The sequence below is a fragment of the Wyeomyia smithii genome, chromosome 3 (genome assembly GCF_029784165.1).
Source record: "Wyeomyia smithii strain HCP4-BCI-WySm-NY-G18 chromosome 3, ASM2978416v1, whole genome shotgun sequence".
In the NCBI taxonomy this organism is placed as follows: Eukaryota; Metazoa; Arthropoda; class Insecta; order Diptera; family Culicidae; genus Wyeomyia; species Wyeomyia smithii.
Window position 1 is genome coordinate 181,708,239 of NC_073696.1, and position 25,018 is coordinate 181,733,256.

General features: G+C 41.5%; 1 protein-coding gene across 5 annotated transcripts in view; it reads left to right on the forward strand.

Moving 5' to 3' along the window:
• Positions 1-25,018, forward strand: part of LOC129729739 (uncharacterized) — a 30,216-nt gene that overhangs the window by 2,070 nt on the left and 3,128 nt on the right. The window contains exons 1-3 of one of the 5 annotated variants that reach the window (XM_055688533.1): positions 10,532-10,690; positions 21,690-22,047; positions 22,556-22,766. In XM_055688533.1, coding sequence (XP_055544508.1) covers positions 21,793-22,047; positions 22,556-22,766 — 466 coding nt within the window. In that variant the 5' untranslated portion in view covers positions 10,532-10,690; positions 21,690-21,792. Of the gene's footprint in view, positions 1-10,531; positions 10,691-10,806; positions 11,847-21,689; positions 22,048-22,555; positions 22,767-25,018 lie in introns of those variants that run through there. The other 4 variants (XM_055688536.1, XM_055688534.1, XM_055688532.1 and 1 more) reach the window with 4 other exon arrangements.

Sequence of the window (25,018 nt, forward strand, 5' to 3'; positions counted from 1 at the left end):
TTTTGGCAACACGGGAATCATCAATATGCCATGCTCTAAGACTAATTAAAATACGGTTTTAGGTAGAAGAGTAATGCATTGCCAAAACCGCAAGCAGTTAGGTCATACAGCCACCTACTGCTGCAACAAGGCACGCTGCAGCAAGTGCGGAGGCAACCATGCTGAGACCGCTTGCAGTGAGGATACTGAAAAGTGTCTTTACTGCGAGGGAACTCGGCATGACCTTTCGGCGTGTCCCACGTACAAACAGCGCGAGAAAAAAAAATTAAGCGTTCCCTCAAGGAACGATCAAAGCGCTCTTTTGCAGAAATGCTTAAAAGGGCTGAGCCACTCTCGACAGGAAACATTTTTTCCTTTTTGCCAACCGATGAGGGTACCTCTGACGATCCCGTCGAAGGGTGTTCTTATGCCATGCCAGAAGGATCTAGGGAGAGGAGAATGATCAACTCTCCTAATCTTTCTCGCAAAGGTCGCAAGATAACTCTAGCGGAATGACCAATAAGCCAACACAAAAAGGAAGCGGTGAAGAAAAACCGAAGCAAGTACCTCCCGGTTTTAATTTTAAATCAAACCAGGAGTACCCACCGCTTCCTGGGGCACCAAAAACCCCTCGTGCACCCATTTCTCGATCAGAAGATCAAAAAGAAACAGGGTTCATAAAATTTTCTGATATTGTGGACTGGATATTTAAAGCATTCAACATACCAGATCCCCTACAAAATATCTCTTCTTGCCCTCCTTCCTACAGTGAAAACCTTTTTGAAGCAGCTAGCAGCTACTTGGCCCCTCATTTCAGCTATTATATCTTTCGATGACTAATACGGCGAAAGAGGTTATGAATTTTATCACTGTATTACAGTGGAATTGCAGAAGTATCATCCCCAAATTTGATTTATTTTCTCATTTGATAAATACATACAATTGGGACGCATTTGCGCTCTATGAAACCTTTCTCAATTCAAACGATCAACTGAATTTCCACGATTTTAACATTATTCGTCGAGATCGAGACTCACACGGTGGAGGGGTACTTTTAGGGATCAAAAAGTGCTATTCCTTCTTCAGAATCAACCTCCCCTCGATCTCGAGTATTGAAGTCGTTGCCATTCAAACCAACATGGATGGAAAAGATCTTTGCCTTGTGACACTTTTGAACACTGGGGAAGCGACACGTGTACCTAATCCTCCAGTACGTGAAAGCGTGCTTGACCTATCCCTTTCCTCGACATCACTAGCGTTAGATTGCCAGTGGAAAGTAATCAATGATACCCACGGTAGTGATCATCTTCCAATTGTTATTCCAATTGCTAATGGTTCAACTCCCCCGGATCCAATCAATATTTCATACGACCTCAAACGTAATATTGATTGGAAGTCTTATGAGACGATTATTGCGGAATCCATCGAGTCTCACGAAGAACTTCCTCCGGAGGAAGAATACGCGTTCATTTCTGGCTTGATCATCGATGCCGCGACTCGAGCTCAGACGAAACCGATACCCGGGGTAACGATTAGACAGCGTCCTCCTACCAAGTGGTGGGACAAAGAGTGCTCTGAACTGTACGCGCGAAGGTCCTCGGCGTATAAGGACTACCGAAAGTACGGCTCTGTTAATCTGCTTCGAAGGTACGAGGTACAGGCAGTACAGGAACAGGCAGATGACGAGCCTAAAGAAAGCGAAAAAACGCGGATACTGGCGGCGGTTTGTAAACGCGTTGTCGAGGGAAACAGCGATGAGCACTCTTTGGGATACCGCCAGGCGCATGCGGAATCGTAACGTTTCAAATGAGAGTGAGGAGTATTCAGATCGCTGGATACTCGATTTTGCCAAAAAGGTCTGTCCGGACTCTGTACCGGAACAGAAAACCTTTCGCGACGCGTTTTTAGTAACTACGGAAGGGCCTCCATTTTCGATGTTGGAATTTTCAATGGCTCTCCTGTCGTGCAACAATAAGGCTCCAAGGTTAGATAGAATAAAATTCAACTTGTTGAAGAATCTACCCGACTCTGCAAAAAGACGCTTGTTTTTTTTTTTTTTCTTCACATAACATTTATTTGACACGGCACAAATACAATTTAATGTTTAACGGCGCCAATTATATCTGATGACATAAAAACTAAAGCAAATTTTTTATCCTCGCTGCCGACTACGAGCTGAAATTAAGTCTAACTTAAAACTAGCATGGGATTTCCAATCAGTGTTTTGTTGTTCAATGGTCGTCTGATAATCGTCGAATGGCATGTATGGATTCGTTCTGCTGAGCCACGATGTCGTGAGTTGGGACAGAGGCTCGTAGTCCTTGGGTCCTGGTTCTATTGTGCGGGGTCTGGTTGCTGGTTTTGTGCTTAAGGTTCAAACGTGTTCTTGTCGTTTTGTTGGGTGTAGACGGAGGGGAACGGGACTAGACTGGGGCGTGGATGGATTTCAGGAAAACGTATATAAGGGACATGTAGGATAGGTCACGGCTCGCCAAGACATCACGAACAGGAACAGCCGGCTGTCTACCCTCGGCCTGCAGGGAAGCTATTAATTTAGACCTGGCGTCACGGTGTACAGGGCATGACCAAACCACATGCTCTATGTCGTGATAACCTTCACCACAGGCACAGATACCACTTTCCCCGAGCCCAACACGACGGAGGAGCGCGTCAAATCTATAGTGATTGGACATAAGCCGGGACATCACGCAAATGAAATCCCGACCTACATCCAACCCCTTGAACCACGGGTTCGTCGATACCTTGGGTATAATGGAATGTAACCACCTTCCCAATTCCCCTCTGGTCCAAGCATTTTGCCAACTGATGATCGTATTCTGACGTACAAATGCGAAAAATTCATTAAAGGCAATTGGTCTTTCATAAATATCACCGTTTGTTGCGCCCACCTTAGCCAAAGAGTCCGCTTTCTCATTACCCGGTATCGAGCAGTGAGAAGGGACCCACGCTAAGGTAATCTGAGTAGATTTTTCGGATAAAGCACTCAGATGTTCCCGTATTTTCCCCAGGAAATACGGAGAGTGCTTAACATCTTTCATCGATCGGAGAGCCTCAATGGAACTGAGACTGTCCGTAAAGATGAAATAATGGTCCGTGGGCATTTTTTCGATAATCCCTAGGGTGCACTGAATTGCAGCTAATTCTGCGACGTAAACAGAAGCAGGATTATCGAGCTTATGGGAGACGGTTAAATTGTTATTGAAGATACCGAAGCCAGTGGACCCATCAAGAAGTGATCCGTCAGTGTAGTACATATTGTCGCAGTTGATGTTTCGATATTTATTGGAAAAAATTTTAGGGATCTGCTGCACGCGTAAATGATCCGGGATTCCACGAGTTTCTTCTATCATGGATGTATCGAAAAACACAGTAGAATCAGAAGTATTTGATAAGTCGACACGATTTGGAATATTCGAAGAAGGGTTAATATTTTGGGACATGTGATTGAAATACAATGTCATAAAACGGGTTTGAGAATTAAGTTCGATTAACCTTTCAAAATTTTCAATCACGGGACGGTTCAAGACCTCACATTTGATAAGAATACGAGAAGACAGGCTCCAGAAGCGGTTTTTCAATGGTAGTACTCCAGCTAAAACCTCCAAACTCATCGTATGGGTCGACTGCATGCAACCTAAGGCGATACGCAAACAACGATATTGTATTCGCTCCAGTTTGATCAAATGTGTGTTTGCTGCGGAGCGGAAGCAGAAACACCCGTATTCAATAACAGACAATATCGTTGTTTGGTAAAGCCTTATAAGGTCTCCTGGATGGGCTCCCCACCATTGTCCGGTTATTGTACGAAGAAAATTCACTCTTTGTTGACCTTTTTTCATCAGATACCTCACGTGACAACCCCAGGTGCCTTTAGAGTCGAACCAGACACCAAGATATTTGTGTACCAAAACCTGAGAAATCGTTTTACCCATTAATTGTGTTTGAAGCTGAGCAGGTTCATGCTTCCTAGAAAAAACTACTATCTCAGTCTTCTCCGGAGAGAATTCGATACCTAGCTGTAAGCCCAAGCAGACAAATTGTCCAAGGTATCTTGCAATGGTCCTTGCAAATCGGCAGCTTTGGCTCCTGTAACAGAGATTACACTGTCGTCTGCAAGTTGTCTTATCGTGCATGAATTTGCCAGACATTCGTCGATGTCATTTACATAAAAGTTGTAAAGAAGGGGGCTTAAACATGAGCCCTGGGGAAGACCCATGTAGCTAATGCGAAAAGTTGCCAAATCGCCATGCGTAAAATGCATGTGCTTTTCGGACAACAAATTGTGCAAAAAAATGTTCAAAATTGGAGAAAATCCTTGTCGGTGAAGTTTACCCGAAAGAATGTCAATAGAAACGGAATCAAAAGCCCCCTTAATGTCCAAGAACGCAGACGCCATTTGTTCTTTACGAGCATACGCCAGCTGAATATCTGTTGAAAGCAACGCAAGACAATCATTCGTCCCTTTGGCACGGCGGAAGCCAAATTGAGTTTCTGATAGTAGACCATTTGATTCGACCCAGTGGTCTAAACGACGGAGTATCATTTTTTCCATCAATTTCCGGATACAGGATAGCATTGCAATCGGCTTGTGATTAGAAGCTGGTTTCCCTGGTTTTTGGATGGCGATCACCTTCACTTGCCTCCAATCCTGCGGTACAATGTTTTGCTCCAGGAACTTATTGAACAAGTTCAACAAGCGCCTCTTGGCATTGCCGGGTAGATTCTTCAACAAGTTGAATTTGATTCTATCTAATCCAGGCGCGTTATTGTTACAGGACAGGAGGGCAACTGAAAATTCTGCCATCGTAAAAGGTGATTCTATCGCGTCGTGGCCCGGAGACGCATCGCGAACAATATTTTGCTCAGGAACAGAGTCCGGACATACTTTCCTGGCAAAATCAAATATCCACCTACTTGAAGACTCCTCGCTTTCGTTGACCGTTACGCGATTCCGCATTCTTCGGGCTGTGTTCCAAAGAGTGCTCATCGATGTCTCCCTCGACGTCTCGTTCACGAACCGACGCCAATATCCACGTTTCTTTGCTTTAGCCAAGCTTTTAAGCTTGGTATCAAGCTCCGAATACCGTAAATAGTCGCCAGGTATACCTCCCGTCTGGTAGGCCTTAAACGCGTCGGATCTTTGCGTGTAGACATCGGAGCACTCTTGGTCCCACCACGGAGTGGGAGGCCGTTCTTTGATCGTTACGCCGGGATATTTCTTCGTTTGGGCTTGCAACGCGGCGTCGAGAATCAAGCCCGCGAGGAGGTTGTATTCTTCAAGTGGTGAATGATGTTGAATCGACTCGACCGCTTTTGAAATCATTTCCTCGTATAACTTCCAATCGACATTTCGTGTGAGGTCATACGGAATGTCAATTGGTCGCATGCGAGTTGACCCGTTAGTAATTGAAATAAGAATAGGCAGATGGTCGCTACCGTGAGGATCGAGGATTACCTTCCATGTGCAATCCAACCGTAGCGACGTCGAACATAAGGATAGATCCAAAGCGCTTGGGCGCGCTGGAGGTTTCGGGATACGTGTCATTTCACCGTTGTTTAAAATAGTCATGTCGAAGTCATCGCAAAGGTTATAGATTAAAGAGGAGCGGTTATCATTGTATGGGGAACCCCAAGCCACGCCATGAGAGTTGAAGTCTCCCAAAATCAAACGTGGCGAGGGAAGAAGTTCTATTAAATCAAAGAGCAGCCGTTGCCCAACCTGTGCTCTGGGGGGAATATATATTGAGGCAATACAAAGCTCTTTACCTTGTATTGTCATTTGACATGCGACAACTTCGATGCCTGGAATCAAGGGGAGGTTAATACGATAGAAAGAATAGCACTTTTTAATCCCTAAAAGTACTCCTCCATATGGGGTGTCTCGATCAAGGCGAATAATATTAAAATCATGGAAGTTGAGATCAATATTTGAAGTAAGCCAAGTTTCACAAAGGGAAAATGCATCGCATTTGTTTTTATTTATCAAAACTTTAAACGAATCAATTTTTGGTAAAATACTTCTACAATTCCACTGTAAGACAGAGATAGAATCCTTCATATACGCAGTTGAATTAGGCATCGAAGGATACAATCGCTGCAAGGAGAGGCCATTGGGCAGTCAACTGCTTCAAAAATGATCTAACTGTTGGGAGGAATGCTGTAAGAAAAATTTTAATTGGATCGGGTACATTGAAAGTTTCAAAAATCCAGTCCACAATGTCAGAAAATTTCACTAATCCAGAGTTTGTTTCATCAACTGGGAGTGTAAAAGGAGCAACTGGGGTTTTAGATGTTCCTGGCAGTGCTGGGAACTCCTTCTGGGACTTTAAATTTGCCAGCCCAGGAGGAGTTTGCTTCGGTTTTTCCGCAGCACTGTTTGGTTTGTTTGTAACTTTCATTTCACTTTGAGAAATCTTAGGACCTTTTCTGGGAAGTTTAGGAGAGGAAATATTTTTCCTCTTTCTAGACTCCCCAGGATTGGCGTAAGATGCTCCCGCTGGTGAATCGTCAGAATCGGTTTCATCAGAGGACAACAGATCGAAGGGGTTCGAAGTAACGGGAGAAGTGGTAACGGTCTTCTTCAGCATGTCAGCGTAGGAACGCTTTGAACGCTCTTTGAGAGACCGTTTTATTTTATCCCTGCGCTGCATGTACACCGCACATGTCGAGAGCTCATGCAGATTTTCTCCGCAGTGAATACACTTTTCAGCGTTAACACTGCGAGAATCTTCCGCATGAGACTCCCCACACTTGCCACAACGTGCCTTATTGCAGCAGTAGGCGGCTGTATGACCTAACTGCTTGAAATTCAGGCAGTTCATGACGCGGGGCACGTAGAGCCTCACAGGGAGACGAACCCGGTGGATCGAGACGTGGCTTGGTAGTGCAGACCCGGCGAACGTAACTCGAAACGAGTCTGACGGAGTGTATACTGTTTTGCCACCGATGATCGATGCTGACCGGAATTGCTTGCAGTCGAGCACCTTTACTTCGGGACACGTTTTGTTCTTAAAGCACCCTTTGGCACTTTGCAGTATACACTCGACGGACAGACTCGAATCGGTTATGACACCGTCGATCTCCACGTCTCGTGCGGGTATGTAAACGCGATACTCGCGTGTGAAGAGCTCAGAGCAAGCTATATCGTTGGCCTCTTTCAGGTTACCGACCACGACACGGAGCTTGTTAGGCCGAACCTTGGAAATTTCGGTCATGCCCTTGTACTCCTTCGTCAGGTCTTTAGAAATCTGCAAGAGGTTCAACTTTTTCGATTTCGGTCCTGCCTTTGGCCGAAAATAAACAGTATAGCTGCCCTGGGCTCCGTCTGGGCAAAGCCTGGGGCGAGGGGGGACTGAAGAATGAACAGGGGAGGGGGTAACAGAAGGGTCAGGGTCAGAGGGGTTCGGGGATGGTGGCGCGGGAGGCGAGGGATCTACATCCATCGCGCTAAGTCTAGCGCACTAGCGCTGACAAGAACACGTACCTTTTTATTTCTCCCTTCCAGTAAGGTTGGTTGTCCGATCGTTCGAAGTAGCAGCCGTTACAGCCAGCAGCACCAATACAGCAGCACCAAACAGCCACCAGCAGCGAGCCAGGTGTGAGATCACTCCACACAGCGATACAACTCGCTGACACTGATGGCTTCTTCTTTTTCCTCGTTTGTGTCTCGTCCACTGCTGTAGCACAATCCAGCCAGCAGCCAAATCGGCTTACGCACCAGCTGGCAGTCACGATGCGAAACAGTTGCACAAAGGCACGACCTTGAACCCGGATTTATTTCACTCGACCAGGCAAACAATGCCAACACTTGTTCACACGTCTTTTGTTTTATACTCTATCGGACCGATCGCCAAACACGTCCAGTACTGATGCGTGTTCGGCACAGAATGAAAAAAGACGCTTGTTGAATTTGTTCAACAAGTTTCTTGAGCTAAATATTGTTCCGCACGACTGGAGGGAGGTAAAAGTCATTGCTATTCGGAAACCCGGGAAACCTGCCTCTGATCACAGTTCATATAGGCCGATTGCGATGCTCTCTTGCCTCCGGAAATAAATGGAGAAAATGATCCTCTTACGGCTAGACAAATGGGTCGAAACAAACGGTTTACTTTCATATACTCAATTTGGCTTTCGCCGGGGCAAAGGGACGAACGATTGCCTAGCGTTGCTTTCTACTGAAATTCAACTCGCATTTCTGCGTTCTTGGATATTAAGGGGGCTTTTGACTCTGTCTCTGTAGAAGTTTTAAGCGAGAAACTTCATTCGCAGGGACTTTCACCAAATTTGAATAACTTTTTGCTCAATTTGTTGTCAGAAAAGCATATGTATTTCTCACATCGCGATTCGACAACTTCCCGAATTAGTTATATGGGCCTTCCCCAGGGCTCATGTTTAAGTCCTCTCTTATATAATTTTTACGTCAATGACATCGATGAATGTCTTGCAAATTCATGCACGCTAAGGCATGCACGCTAAATACAACTGGGCTTGTCATATTAGGTATCTAACACGAAAATGCCAACAGAGGATTAATTTTCTTCGTACGATTATCGGAACCTGGTGGGGTGCCCACCCAGGAGACCTTCTGAGGCTTTACCAAACAACGATACTGTCTGTAATTGAGTACGGGTGTTTCTGCTTCCGCTCCGCAGCAAACACACATTTGATCAAACTGGAGCGAATACAATATCGTTGTTTGCGTATTGCCTTAGGCTGCATGCAGTCGACCCATACGATGAGTCTTGAAGTGCTAGCGGGTATTCTTCCGTTGAAACATCGCTTTTGGAATCTCTCTTACCGGTTGCTAATTCGATGCACAGTAATGAACCCATTAGTAATTGAAAACTTCGAGAGGTCGGTCGACCTTCAATCTCAATCCAGATTTATGAATTTATATTTTGACTATATGGCTCAAGATATTAACCCTTCTTCATACGTTTCCTTAATGTCGCACTTTTAGGTACTTCTGACAATGCTATATTCTTCGACACCACCATGAAAGAAGACATTACTGGTATCCCGGATCAATTGCGACCCCAAGAGATCCCCAAGATTTTTTCCAATAAGTTTAAACATGTTAGTTATGATAAAAGGTTTTACACTGACGGATCTAATCTAGATGAGTCCACTGGCTTCGGTGTTTATCATGAAAATTTTACCGCCTCCTACAAACTCGATGCTCCTGCTTCCGTGTACGTCGCAGAACTTGCTGCTATTCAGTACTCTCTTGGGATCATCGAAACCCTACCCATAGACCACTACTTCATCTTCACAGACAGTCTCAGTGCCATTGAGGCTCTGCGATCGATGAAGACTGTGAAGCACACCCCGTATTTCCTGGGGAAAATACGGCGGTTGTTAAGTGCTTTAACAGATAAAAATTACCGGGTTACCTTAGCGTGGGTCCCTTTTCATTGTTCCATTCCGGGCAATGAAAAGGCTGACGCTTTAGCTAAGGTGGGTGCTATTGATGGCGATATATATGTAAGACCAATTGCTTATGATGAATTTTATAGCATTTTGCGTCAGAAAACACTCAACAGTTGGCAATCATCATGGAACTCAGATGAACTGGGACGGTGGCTACATTCCATTTTTCCTAAGGTATCGACGAAAGCATGGTTCAAGGGGTTGGATGTAGGTCGGGACTTCATTCGCGTGATGTCCAGACTTATGTCCGATCACTACACGTTAAACACGCATCTCTTTCGTATAGGGCTTGTAGACAGTAATCACTGCGTTTGTGGCGATGGCTACCATGACATCGAGCATGTTGTTTGGTCGTGTACCGAATACTGTGGTGTTAGGTCCGAGCTTATAGATTCCTTTCGGGCCCGAGGGAAACAACCGAACGTACCCGTTAGAGACATTCTGGGAAGCGGTGATTTCCAGTACATGACACAGCTATACTGGTTTATAAAAAATGCTGGAATTAAAATTTGATTTTTTCATCTATTTGTTAGATTACAATTCCCGTCATTAACTGAATGAAAATGATACACCATGCTGGAGACACTAAAACGAAGACTCGGCATCTTCATGTTCACGCAGACACCTCACACCAAAACTGCTCAAATGGAACATCACTGCTTAGCCATGTACAAATAAATAAATCCTGTAACTCAATATAGTTAAAATCAAAATTGTAACTCCCCTCCTCTCACCTTAAATCCCCACTAGCTCGTAGTCGGCCGCGAGATATAAAAAATGTGCCTCCCTCTTTTCCCTGCTAATTCAGAATTAGAAAAAAAATGTACTTGGCTCAGTTAAACATAAATTGTATCGTGCCGTGTCAAATTAACTATTTTAAACTAAGTAGAAGAGTAAAAGATAACTCAGAGGAAACATACACAGACAACCGCTGTGTCCTAGCAACTTGTTTTAGAAGCTTTATTTAAATAAACAGAAAGCACACTTATTTTACATCGTGGAGGAACAACAAAATGAGTAAGTCACGAACCAGCTCAAGCAGCTATGGAAAACAACTCGTTACGTGAGACTCCCTTGTATATACGGCCAGACGAGTGTAGTTATATTTATATGTTCAATCTGAGCGCTTGCCGGTTTAGTTCACGGACGGTCTTCCAACAGAACACTCAGTTTTCCTTCCTAGTTTGAGATAAGTAGTGTTTCACCTGTAATTACAGACGGCTTGAGACAAAAAAATATTATTGTTTACTGACATAAAGAGGTGAATATTGCAAATTCATAGTTTACTTAAAAATCTAATGATCAAGAATAATGAAATAGTATTGCTTTCGGTTTCCTAAACTAGTCCACACTAAGATGGTGTTCATCGTCTCAAATGATTATATTGACCCTAATTTACGCTTCGCAAATGAATTGTTCTGCAGCTTCATGAGTTGACATTTTTATGAATATTTACAAGGTAGAACTGAACATCAGGCTCAACGGGTTCAACTGATGTCAAAGTTTTTTTTTTTGTGAATTAGTTAGACTGAAAATATCGAACAGTGTGTGGTCGTGATACGAGTTCAAAACAAAACAGTGCTTTTCTAACCGACCTACATCAACTCAATCCACTCTGTGGAACGCGCGGCGATCGTTTTCTGTGATGCTTTTAGATTATTATTTTTCGAAATTAGGCAACGCCGCTGGCGTGGTTGGTGCATGGTGACGTAGACGACGCTGCTATGCAAACAAAGTTCGGTTGATGGTTATTGAGACTGCAAGTTTTGAAAGATAATTTTTTTATTACTTAGTGTAAGTAATCACCCAATAAAACGCTTTTGAACTCATCATATTGCGTGTGATTGACTGCAGTTTGATTGTGCTTGCATCGAACGGAAGTGGCCTCGAAAACGGCGGTGATGCCCTCGACGAGTTCCGTACGACTGAAAGTTAAGTGGTCAGAATGGACTTTGATCGCCGTATCAACGAACCGTCCGTCAGTGAAAGAAGCGAACGCCAATGTGAAGAGAACAAAAAGAAGTTCGATCTTCACCAAGAAAAAATCCTCACAAGCATCGGTTTAGGAATTTATGGTAAAATCTCATGATGTTTTTAAAACGTTTCTCTCGGTGTACAATTTGCGTGCAGTGTGGACCCGAAACAAATATGCCAAATTGTGACATATTTTGTCTGCGTCACGGAGAGCAAGTGGACTTTCGAACCGGTGGCGATCGTCCGGAAATCTCCGCCAACAGCATCCTTTATCACTTCTACCGTTGTGTAGCAAACAGGTTTAACAAGCGGCACGAAAGCCGGTTGCTCTATCATGGTAACCAGTTTTGGCCGGATTTCTATGATAGTTGGTGCTATGAATCTTGAACATTTCGGGAAACGAGAACAATTTATTGCCGAAACGGAGTTGCTCGCATAAGGAGGTAAGCAGCGGCGCTGGGCTGCTCTCTTGATAATGGATTTATTCATTTTACACAAGGTCACCTATTTTTATTACTGATGTCATTTTGCAGTCGGCAATTGATATAATAAATAATGATAATGCAATGAAAAATATTCAATACTTAACAATATTCATTGTTTTAAATCGTGTAGTATATATTTACAATAGCCTTCATGTTTTGTGTACACAACGAATTATCGGGTTTTGTTCTTTTGCGAAGCTTATGATGACTAACGCTTGATTTTTCAAAGATACAAAAACTACACTATATCTAATGCAACATGAATCCAGATTATTCATGACAACTCCAACGAAACCATTTTCTGTACAAAAAGTAGTTGCTGATTGATAAAAGTGCAATATCTCTCAAGGCTTTTTATTGATAACATGTGCAGTTGTTCAAATTCCCATCAGCCAACCCATGTTCAAACCCATCAGCCAACATTGTCTGGGAATCTATTCTCACATTGCGATAGCTGTGTCACATGAACTCAGTTAATTTTTACTGGGTTCTAGAACATGGAGGCATTAGTGGGAATGACAGGGCAGACGAATTTGCAAACACGGATCTAACTCACAGTTTTTTGGCCCAAAACCTTTCAGCGGTATATCAAAATATGTGGTAAAAATTGGAACTTACACATTGGAAGGTACAAAAGTTGACGACCAATTAGCTGGATGTCAAAACGTGTTTTTAATACCAAATGTAAATTATTTTAAAAAGGTCCTAAGGGTCAGCAAAAAAAAACTTTCCGTACATACGTAATATAGATGGTCGGGCTTCGAGGTTGAAACCCCGTTATTTTGGGATCGAGTCGGGTTTGAATTTGGTGAAAAAAATACCCGGGTTTATGTTTGACCGAGGAAAAAAATCGAACTCGGGTCGAGTACGGGTTTGAAAAACCGACTGGCTTCCCAACACATTACGGCTGGCAAATTTTGTGCTAGAGCAGGCCCTATTGCTGGTATCGCAGGGTCAGCTAGCTACCGGGTAATCAAGGTCATCGCGAATAGAGAACAAAAGCCAAGAACCTTCACTTTACTGGTTTTATTTCGTGTGTTTGTGGCGTGTGAGTGTGTAATCACAAAATTATGTAATGGCTACCCACTAGTATTTGCTGCTTCGGCTGCGCAGGAGTCCTCTCGAGTGCGCAACCAGATTACGAACCGGTACAAGGCGGCTAGCGAATGACAGGATAACGAGAACCTAAATTTTTCGGACGTTGATCTCAAATGTTGCAGGCGTCTTCCCTTTCAGCGCACTATCAGTAGCCCCAATTAGGGGAGGAGGTCCAATCCTCGGTCTAATTCATTGAACAGCACACGTATAAAAAGTCCTCGAGTCTGCAAGTCTGCTTCCCTTTATATATACAATCCAGCCTCATCGACCAAACAGCGATTCATATTGTTGCAGTGGCAGTTATCCCTAACTAATGTGCTAATGTTCTATATTGGAGAGAAACGTGAAGACTCGAAACATACAAATCAATAATAACATCAAATAAAAACTAAGAATTGTAGCAACTGCAACTGTAAGAATCAAATATTTAAAAACCGTTAGAGGATCAATGTTTTGGGTCAGGCTCAAATTGGTATAAAAAAATTAACTCCAAAAAATTTTGAGTTCGGCTTTTTTTTTTCTTTTCCTGTATGGGCTTCCTCACTGCGACCAGAATCGTAGATCTATTGTGAGATATGCCCGGGTGTCTGCTGTATCCCGCACTTATGTTAATAGCAATACCTCTATTGAGAAGTGGAATGCAGTGCTTGTGTGTAATGTGCTACTCTTCCTTACACGCTTACTGTTTTACTATACCGATACTCGTTCCTCTTGCCAAATATCACCAATTATAATTCCCTGGAGAAGTTTCGTCGTGCGTCCTTCTGACCAGTTTTATTAATAAGAGGGACTTATTTTTTGTTAAGAGGAAATCACGCAAAGGTATTTGTAGATTTCAGCGTAAAGGAAGGGTAACTGGTGGGGACCCTAAGAATAAACCCATGCTTAAGTCCTTTTTGACATCGGATGGCCTGATTCTACTAAGATTCGAGCCCATGACCATCCGCTTGACAAAGCGGACTCTGTAACCTTGCGGCTACGCAGCTCCGCCTTGAGTTCGGGTTGCATGAAAACAAATTTGAGTTTGATCGAAAAAAAAACGGGTTCTGGTCGGGAACAGGTTTGGAAATTATCGAACCCGACCTTCTCTAATACGTAGGCTTTTTAACGGGACACTCTCCTAGCAGATATCATTCAAAGAACATTGACCGGGTTCAGAATGGAAAGTAAGACACCGGAGCATCTGCTGTACAGTTGTGGTGTATTGTTCAAACGCCCAAAGGGATATGATTTTTGAATCTCGGAACGGTGATTGGCTTCATGAACCATATTTGATCTGACTGGGAGCGTGTCGTTGCAGATACTTGATTACTCAACGGTCATTGTATTTGCAAGAGGACATGTATAATAAACTATGTTCCGAACTCCAAACACCACCAAATATCTCTGATTTATTCGAACCCATTATGTTAGCTACTTCTAATAGTTGATAAGTGACTCCCCTAGTAAAAATTAAACCGCTCAAATATTATTTTTCTAATAATATATTGTCATTGCCGTGTTAATAATTATTCTATTAAAAAGGATAAAATACAAATAGCACATTACGATTGCACGACATGATTGATGCATGATTGCACGTATCGACATGATTTTTTGATACGCGTTGTTACCAAGACAAACGAACACAACTCTGGTAGTTTTAACATTTTGCACATTTAATTCTTTGCGAAAATGTGACAAATGTGATTGCAATTTTCACCTGTTATCCACTAGAATTATTTATGGTAGATGCAGGCAGTAGGTTTGATGAACTTTTATTTTTCTAGTACCGTCTAAATTTTCAATAAAATATTCCGATTATGAAATATATTTTATAAACCTTTTTTGTTGTTCTGATTTGCCGACTTTTCACAAGTGACTCACTTTCAGGCTGATTTTAAAAATTGGGCAGTTTCCTACGCCTCTTTTTCGTGCCATATTTACCCGCGTAAAAATCGACATTAGTGTAGAAGAAAAATACAATTTTCCAAAATCATGACTTTGGACGAAAAAAATTAATTCTCAATTACCCATGGAATGAATAAAATATTTGTGTATAAATATGCACGGTATTTGAATTAAAAGTTTCCAAGTTCATGGAAAACAAACTTACCGTCCCCTTGGTCATGATCATGGATAAGGTTTCACATTTATTCACATTAATTTTGTATCAGGAGTTACGACACAATATGTGTTGTTTTTTAATTTTACCTTTGTTATACTAAACAAAGGTTATAAAATCGGTCGAAAAACGCAAAATAGATCCAAGGTCCGGAGGGCCGAACCGTATATACCATTCGACTCAGCTTGACTAACTGAGCAATGTCTGTTCGTGTGTATGTGTGTGTATGTGTGTGTGTTTGTGTGTGTATGTATGTTGTCTGTATGTATGTGCCACAAAATAGTAACGCACCTTTCTTACAGAACGCAATATCCGATTTTGATGATCTTATACGCAAACGAAAGCTACTGTGCTCCCCCAGAATGCTACCGAGTGGATTTTTGATTGATGGCTTATATTTTGAGATATTGATCCAAGAGTATTTTTTATATAAGACATTTAACTTTTAAGATAAAATAAATGTCACGGAGGGCCATGTGTTGTATACCAATTGACTCAGATCGACAAACTGAACCATTTCTGTATGTATGTGTATGTTTGCCTGTACGTATGTATGTGTAAATATGTTGTTTATGTGTAGTATTTTTAGAAATCGAGTCGGAAAAAAAAACAAAAAAAACGCTTTATTTATTTATGCAATGTTTGCAGCTTTAAAAGAGAGCCCCAGAGCTCTTTGGAAATCACATTGAGCAAAATTTTTTTATTGGTAGCTTGAACTTTAGAATACTGACCTAAGGAGCCATCCACATACCACGTGGACAGATTTTTAACACTTTTGACCCAACCACCCCCCCCCCCCCCCCCCCCCGTGGACAACTGCCCATATAAATTCTAAAAAAATTGTATGGACCGTGGACATTTATCTCATTTATCCAATTAACCGTCAAATTTCTACAAATATTGAAAGTAAATCTCTTTGCTTCTCGATTTTGTCAAGTGGTTGAAAGCCTTACGTTGAAAATATGGTTAAATTTGACGATGATTTGATCAAATGCGTGATGAGATGAATATAGGTACTGAGATGAATATAGGAGCAATAACCCTATATTAAATTGTACGTAGAACCCAGATTTTCGAAGAACAAGAAGCATTTACAGCATTCTGAAATCAAGCATTGTAGCAAAATCTAACCTCATAGCATGCAAATGTAACACAATTAGCGATCCGGATATTTCAGAAAGCTTTACCAAAGATGTATGATATGATACACTATGCTTATGTAAGATATAAATATTGCTTTCTGATTTCAAATTCAGTACAAACAGAGTATCCATTCAAATTATCTTACTTCTTGTTATCGTAGCAAGTTTTATGAAGCCCCTGTTTCGGATTTCACCTTACAGCTTAGGCCTTCAAAAACCTTCACTTTCAGATAAGGCAATTAAAATAAAATTGTATTGACAACTTTCATCAGTAGTTATATGATTTTCAATGCCAGATCGACGCTGAAGAGTGCGATTAAGTCCAGCAAGAGGGCCTGTTTCGATAGGCTATGCGCGAGTGCCAATACGAACCCGTGGGGTGACGCCTACAGGACTGTAATGGCCAAGACCAAAGGCGCGCTGGCGCCTGCAGAGCGATCACCAGCGATGCTGGAGCGAATCATCGAGGGACACTTTCCGCGCCACGAGCCAAGTCCTTGGCCTTCGGCGGTCGAGTCCCACGTCCGACGTTCCAGTATCTCAGACACAGACCAGGGATGGTCGGCCAACCTGCCGAGCATCCAATCCGTGGGCGACGACAGCCGTGTCGAGGTTCAGGAGGAGGCAAGGGTTACGAATGAGGAACTCATCGTGATCGCCAACTCTCTAAAGGTGAGCAAGGCACCGGGACCGGATGGCATCCCTAACCTGGCAATCAGGCTGGCGATAAAAACGGCCCCCGGGCTGTTTCGAGTAGTCATGCAGAGGTGCCTGGATGACTGCCTCTTTCCGGATAGGTGGAAGCGGCAGAAATTGGTCCTACTGCCGAAGGCTGGGAAACCACCAGGTGACCCATCGGCATATAGGCCTATCTGCCTGCTAGACACGACGGGCAAGGTACTTGAGAGGATTATCCTCAACAGACTCGTGAGGTACACAGAGGGTGTAAACGGTCTGGCAAGCAACCGAAAGGGCAGGTCCACGCTGGATGCCATCGCCTCCGTCACCAAGACGGCGGAGATAGCACTCCAGCGCAAGAAGGGAATACGCTATTGCGCAATCGTCACGCTTGACGTGAAGAATGCGTTCAATAGCGCCAGTTGGGACTCCATAGCGCTCGCGCTCAGGAGCATCCACGTACCGGTGTCACTGTACAAGATTCTGGAAAACTACTTCCAGAATCGAGTACTGGTTTACAACACAGAGGAGGGTCAGAAGTGCGTCCCAATCACCGCTGGGGTTCCGCAAGGTTCAATCCTGGGTCCGGTGTTGTGGAACGTCATGTATGACGGGGTGTTGAAACTAAAGTTTCCTGTAGGGGTTGTGATCGTCGGCTTTGCAGACGACATAACGCTAGAGGTTTACGTCGAGTCGATCGAAGCGGTCGAGTTGACGGCTGCGCATTGCATGAGAAAGGTCGAGGACTGGATGCGCTCCAGGAAACTGGAGCTTGCGCACCATAAGACGGAGGTCACGGTTGTGAACAACCGTAAATCAGAGCAACAGGCGATGGTCAGAGTCGGAGACTGTACCATCACCTCAAAGCGATCGTTGGAGCTCTTGGGGGTTATTATGGTTATTATGGTCCAGAGCGCTAGGTACTAACAGTTACCGCGGTAAACTGGAAAGTACCTACAGGCTCATGTGCCTGAGAGTTGTGAGTGCGTATCGGACGGTGTCATACGATGCAATCTGTGTCTTGTCCGGCATGATGCCTATCAGCATCGCCATCAAGGAGGACAGAGAGTGTTTCGACCACCGTGACACAAGGGGCATACGAGGCACCAGAAGGTCATTCTCGATGCACCGTTGGCAGAGGGAATGGTCTAATTTCACAAAGGGCAGATGGACGCACCGACTTATACCGGAGATATTCGGCTGGGTCGGGAGGCGACATGGCGAGGTGAACTTCCACCTGACACAGATCCTGTCAGGCCATGGTTGCTTCAGGCAATATCTGCACAGATTCGGGCACGCGGGTCTCCCATGTGTCCCGAGTGCGTGGAAGAGGAGGAGACTGCAGAGCATGTCTTCTTCGTATGCCCCCGTTTCGTAAGAGCGAGGAGCAACATGATGGCTGTGAGCGGGCCTGGCACTACTCCGGACAATCTTGTCCGGAGGATGTGCGACGACCCGGACATTGCCCCCCAGATTGTCCTGGAGCTACAACGTGTGTGGCGGGTCAATCACCAACACGCCAGTGGTAGCTAACTACCAGTCTCCAGGTAGTTAGCTAGGAGGTTATAAGAGTAAAGAGGATGCATCACGCACAAAAGCCACTTCCCGACGTAATACTTAACCGTCGTTCCGGGAAGACCAGGGCTGGAGACTGGAGGGGTTTTAGTGGGTCGGGACAGGGATCAGTAGGTGTCTGGGGGAGTGTAACTACCCCAGCATCTCTCCCCTAGTCTCATCCCCACACCCTGAGTTCTCTTCTCAGGTATCTGTTTGCAGATTTCCCCGCCACCTTTGAAAAAAAATATGATTTTCAATGACACATGATTCAAAAAACGTTCATATAATCGAGCAATTCTCGCTGAAACCAATTTAATATAAGTAAATTTAATATAAATCTAAATAGTTGCTAGAAATAGAGAAAAATTGATAATGCCAGTTTTGTTTGATCGAATTGGATGAACCCTCGGTCGCCAAGGGGTGAAATATTTTCTAAAAAAGTTGAAATTCTAGCATTTCTTGGTGTTTTATTTGAGCTATATCTCTGAAATTCGTTTTGGAACCTACTACAAGTAGCACTTTTTTGTAAAGAGGAATGATAGAGCTTTCATTTGAAGTGATCATAATTTTGGCCGCCATCTTGAATTCGGCCGCCGTCTTGGATTTTATCAGGAACATGCAATTTTGACCCTGTTCGCAACTACCGATTTTCAATCTGAGACAAGCATTGGAAAGCTGAGAAAAAATTCTTAAAGATGCAATTGAAAAATTGAGTGAGCATCAGTGTTAACCCACCAATTGAACCAATTTTCCGAACGAATTTTATTTAGAAAGCATTCAGTGTATTCCTGTACATTTCTGAACTATAATTTCTTGAGATTTGTAGAAGTTTGCTGCAATCCGTGATAAATATACGATGCTGATTCATAATTCTAGGTGCTGCGATTTCTAAAAACTAAACCATTGTGGTATTCAAACTTGGATTATAGTGAATTAAAAACAAATAGAACTGCATAGAATAAACATACATATTCGCAGTTCTAGTATGAAATCGAGAAAATCTATATCCATTACCGTTTCCGCCAAATTGATTATTTCAAAAATTTTCAAGTTTCTTCTAGCCAGCATTAATAAAGTTGGTTTGTGATCGAAAAATTAACACTCATATACATACTCTAGTGATAAAATTCAGAATATTTGTAGAAAAACACATCAGAATTTTGGTCTATCTATTCCTTCTTTCGTGTTTTGTTCAACCTTTGGAATACTATCTATTAAATTCATTTAATTTATAATTGAAATCGGACTTCTTAAGTCGATATACGTTTTGGGTTTACTGGCATAATAAGCCTATAGTAAAAGTTGGTATAACAAAGGTTTCTGCACCACTAGGTGGATTAATTTAGGTTTTTTTTATTAACTTTAGCTATAAATGTATTAGTTACAGTTGTCCTTGAAGAACCAAAAAAATTCACTAAGTGTTTCAAACAATTGAGTGAGTGAGTACTCATATGAGGTAGTTTTTGGTCAATTCTGGCTATTTTCCGGAAATCGGAAGTCACCAACTCAAAACCATGTTTTCTGAGCAAAACGTGATTTTTAAAAAATGTTTATCGTTTTCCTTCGATTTTTAAATGAAGAATAAAAAACTGCTCGAAATGCCTGAAATGACAGTTCTCCCATATACCGTACATGGTCGAAATGTCATTTAAGACCTTTCGAGTAGTTTTTTTTATTCTTCATTTAAAAATCGAAAGAAAACAATAAACATTTTTTTTAAATCACGTTTTGCTCAGAAAACATGGTTTTTTCAAATGATATATGAAAACTGGTATAGTTTTAGGACCCAATTCAGGTCACATAACCTTCAAATCTACTTCTGGTTAGTTAAGAATGTTGTTGTAATGGTGAAAACAAATAACAATATGATTTGATTTTCTATATTGACTGTAAAAATTAAAAACTTAACAATTATTGTTTTTTTATTCGGGTAAATAAATTTCTCAATTGTACGATGACATCAGCGAAGGGATTTTGACAGTTCAGGGAGCTTGCTTTTCGGGCTTAGTTTTTTTTTTCGATCAAGTCAAAACGAGATTTTTTTGTTCATCTATAAGTCAAAACGAGATTTTGTTTTTTAATATTTTTTGGGAATGAGCTACGGCAAAACATGTGCTCATTTTTGATGTTTTTCTGGCGCTTTCTAAAGAATATTTTATAATCTAAGTAAAAAACCCGATTTTCCGTTTCAAATTCTTTTGGTACATTCAATAAATTACGTTTTCAGACCCCGGCCCGGACGCAAAACGGACTCGTTTTGATATCGACCGGACCGAAACCCGGATTTTCAAACATGTTTGAACACGTTGCCTTATACATTATGAAAACCATAACAAAAATATTCTGTTCTCTGGAAATTTTCTGTAGAACAGCTCAATCCAAAAATTTTTTGTTGTTGAAATGTTAGGCGAAACTTTGGTCTGAAAATGATATTCACATGTGGCAAGTTTATACTTTAATACTCTTTTGCTTTGTTTAAAGATCTCGAAATTCACATTGTTTGCGTTTCGAGTTATTTTACGAAGCCGAAATTAAGCCATTATTTTTCGATATCTAAAATTTTGATGTCGTGCAGGCTAGTAGTAGTTTACAAACTTAATGATAGTTGTGTTTTAGAATCTCTCAGTAAAAACAATGTTGAGATTATATTTATTACTACATTGTTCTGGAAGTAGTGAAAAGTTTTTTTAGTTACGTTCGAAATATTATATTATCATAATACTATCAATTTTAAATCATAATTGGACATCCGACGTCGCAAGTTGCAAATCTAAGCACATGCTATATACAAAACATAGTTTATGTACAACCTCTGACTACTCATCAGTAGAAGAAATGTTTGTTGTACATACTTACGACGACGCTTTCTTTATATCACTATGTTCTGCTAATTTACGCTGACGCACATTACGGATGATTAAACAATCTGACGAAAGTCCAACGTGGAAGTCAAATGCAATTTTACTTTGTTCTAAATCATTTCCTGGAATTTGCAATTTGCAACCATTTCTTATCAACTGGGTTATAAAATAGGTTTGGAGTATTATCATCTTGGTTAAAGCCTGTTTTCTAGACTGACGGAAATGTTTTGTCACATGTGTACATCTTTTTGCAGCTAGAGTATGTATTAGGCGTTAAACGTTGAGCGTTAAACTATATTAAAAATTCAAAATAAAAAAACCGTTGTTAAAAATTGTTATTTTATAAATTTTTTTCTTTCAGAAACTCTTTCAAAAACCATATCAAATATATATATTTTAGAGAAAAACTTTTATACAACGTAAGACGAAGCAAAAGTGACGTTATACAATCAGCAACCATCAAAATGATTCGCGGAATTTCAGCCCGTATCTCCCAACTGAACAATGCCACCAATGCAGTGAAGAAATCGTGGAGAAAGCAAACTGTTCAATTTATTAGTACAAAAAGTCAGTTCAAATATTTAGAGGAATGCGTTTACCCCCCGGAAAATGGTTTCGAACAAAATTCACTCTACGGAAGATCCCTGCCAATTCCGCACACAACTGTGGACCAGTACGTTTGGGAGCACTTTGGACTGTGGGCGAACAAGACAGCAGTGGTGAGTGTTTACTAGCAGTGTCATTATTTTTCTCAGTCATATTATTTGCGTGTTTTGGTCCGTTCAACATCAGTGAATCTTGCTGACCAGAAACATTTTTTGCTCAGATAAACCCCTTATCTCGACGGGTATTTACAGATGTGTAAACGATGTTATCTGATAAATAGGCATCCCGGTTGTTGTACAATCAATCAGCCAAGCGTGGCGACTTAATGTGCATTCGCTATTCTAATCTTCTGATTTCCAACAGAATTTACGGAACAATGCAGAATCCAAAACAACAAATCATATCAATTATATTATCATTACTAGTTTCGCTAGAAATTTCAAAAGTTTGGCTTTCGTATGTGTAGAAAAGTTATTGGTATCGAATACAATCAAAAGAATGAATACAACCATCACTCGCTTCATTTACAATTAATAATCATCACACTAAAATATTCATGTTCACAGTCCAGAGAGAATGTAAATAATTCATTCTTGACAATATTGTTTTCAATTCCAACAGGTGTGCGGTGTAACAGGCCGCAGCTACACGTACGGGAAATTGCGAGACCATTGTGCCGCACTGGCAATTCGTTTGCAGCAGAAATGCGGACTCGGATATGGTGACACCCTGGCAATATGTCTTCCTAACGTCCCGGAGTTTCCGGCGATAACACTCGGTGCCATAGAAGCCGGCTTGATAGTGACTACAATCAATCCAATCTACACGGCTGGTGAGTCAATTGGATTATTCGGCATAGTATTTTTTTGTATTTTCTTTGCATATCACAAAAGACAAACACTCCTCAAAACGACCTGACGGCATTTCGCCGACGATTATTGATGGTTGTTCAAAGGTCCTAAAAACAAAAAAAGTGCTTATTCATATGTTTGGAAGTGTGCTAGATTCGGCGAACGATAAGATAACATAAAAAGGAAATACGGCGTCTTGATTGTATATGACAGATGCAGAGTACTAGAGAAGCTATCAGCTTCGTTTAATGCAAGTCACAATTCACAATCAATGTTTCAATATTGTGTAGTACAATTGAAAGATAAAGGAAACCCCATGTTCCTATTATCTGCCAGTCGAGATATTGTTCAATTGACATGGGACTACTGCTATCGAAAATAATTGGCGGGGTTTAATTAACCTTTGAGTTTTGGTGACAATCTTATCCCTGGAATATAATTGAGCAGGGCCGGATTTAGACGGTGGCGGGCCCGGGGCAAATTTGTTTGTGAGGCCCTCTTTTCTTAAATTTTCTTAAAACATTTAGAGGTACCGTTCTGGAAGGTAACGAGCCAAAAAAAAAGGTCGCCCCAGGTCTATGGGGCCCCTTGAATCGGGATGCCCAGGGCATTTGCCCCCTTTGCCCCCCCCCCTCAAATCCGGGCCTGTAATTGAGACATATGCCGGTAATCTTTAATCTTTGATAAAGGCGTGGAGTATGCGGAAATTTAAAACTTGCAAACCAAGCTATTTTCTAATCTTTATGAGCAAACTCGTAATGGTGGGGATTAAACAGCAATTACAGGATCTGGTTGAAAATTGAAGAAAGCATTCTTCTAATCAACCCGGATGAAAGATTAAATGAAAAACCGATTACGTGAGAATCTAACGAGATCTAATTTTACCGAATAATTAGCATTTACCCAAAAACATCATATCAAGAAGACTGGGAACTCTGTCTAAAATTGAGCGACAGTTTTGGCAGCGCAGTCTTTTGAGTAAAAGTGGAACTGACACATGCTAGTGTGTGTGTGCTGGCGATGCGAATGCAAGCCGAACGCACAGGCTGGACCACCACATACACACACTCTGTTTTCGCAGCGATGTAATTAACAACACTTTTATAGCAAACTTCCACCTTTAATAGATGAACGCTTGCCATTTATATGGGATCGATTCAGAGATGCCCGTCTTCTTGATATGATGTTTTTGATTTAACACTTTTTCACATTCCAATTCTGAGTAATCAAGTTTCGTCTAGTTTAGACCAAAAGTGGAGCGTGAAAGGTTAAAATAAATGAAAGAAGCTTTCCGCAATTAGTAAATAACTAACTAGTTTAAGTAATGATGACTTCTCTGCCCTTGAAATATATAAAGAAGTCGATTTTATGCGATGCTGTAATACTGGAAATTTTTTCAGAACATAAATTAGAATATAATGCAATTTACTGAGATACTACTATGCTACAAACATGAAAACACTGGTTATCTGGGTGTTCATAAATGAAAACTCTTCTTGTGAATAATCGTAAGTCGTTTCATTCTGCACAACTGCCCAAATCTTGCTATTGAAAGACTGAAGTCTGTCCATGTTCTTCACGTGTAACCGAAAACAAATCTGTATTTTCTTGTCGGAACTAATAATAAAATAGCATTCATTGTTGCCTTGTTTACTGACCTTCACGCGGGGGATACGGTTCAAATTTGTATGGGCCCGCGTAGAAAAAAAATTTTTTTTGGTTGCTAATATAACGAAGAAAACTGTTCTAAAATGTTTGAACCTTGTTTGAATAGGATAGTGGTCAATCCAGAGACCGAAATGGAAGATTTTAAATTTTTAGTATTACACTAAAAAATTGTTTTTTTTGGAAAATTTTGAAAAACCTTGTGAATTTTTTTGAAAACTGATCACTTGTGGCCTAAAACGAAAAACGTGATTGAAATAAGGTCGATATCTGGTACCGTTTTTGAGTAATGGAGGAATGCAACCCGCGTAAAAAAGACCTTACACACTTAGATATTGTCACCGAGTACGGTAAAATAAATTACCGAGATTTCAACAGCTGAGATCTCGGTAATACATCAAAATACCAAAATACCAGAACAATTGACAACCAGAGTAGGCAGTGTGACTTTGCCCTCGTATCCAAGTGAGTTTTAAAACTTGCTTGCACATTTATTTTCGGTTTGCACGTAAACCCTACTAACAGTGCATTACACTTGAGTTGGATTTGAGTTTTAATCCTGCATAAC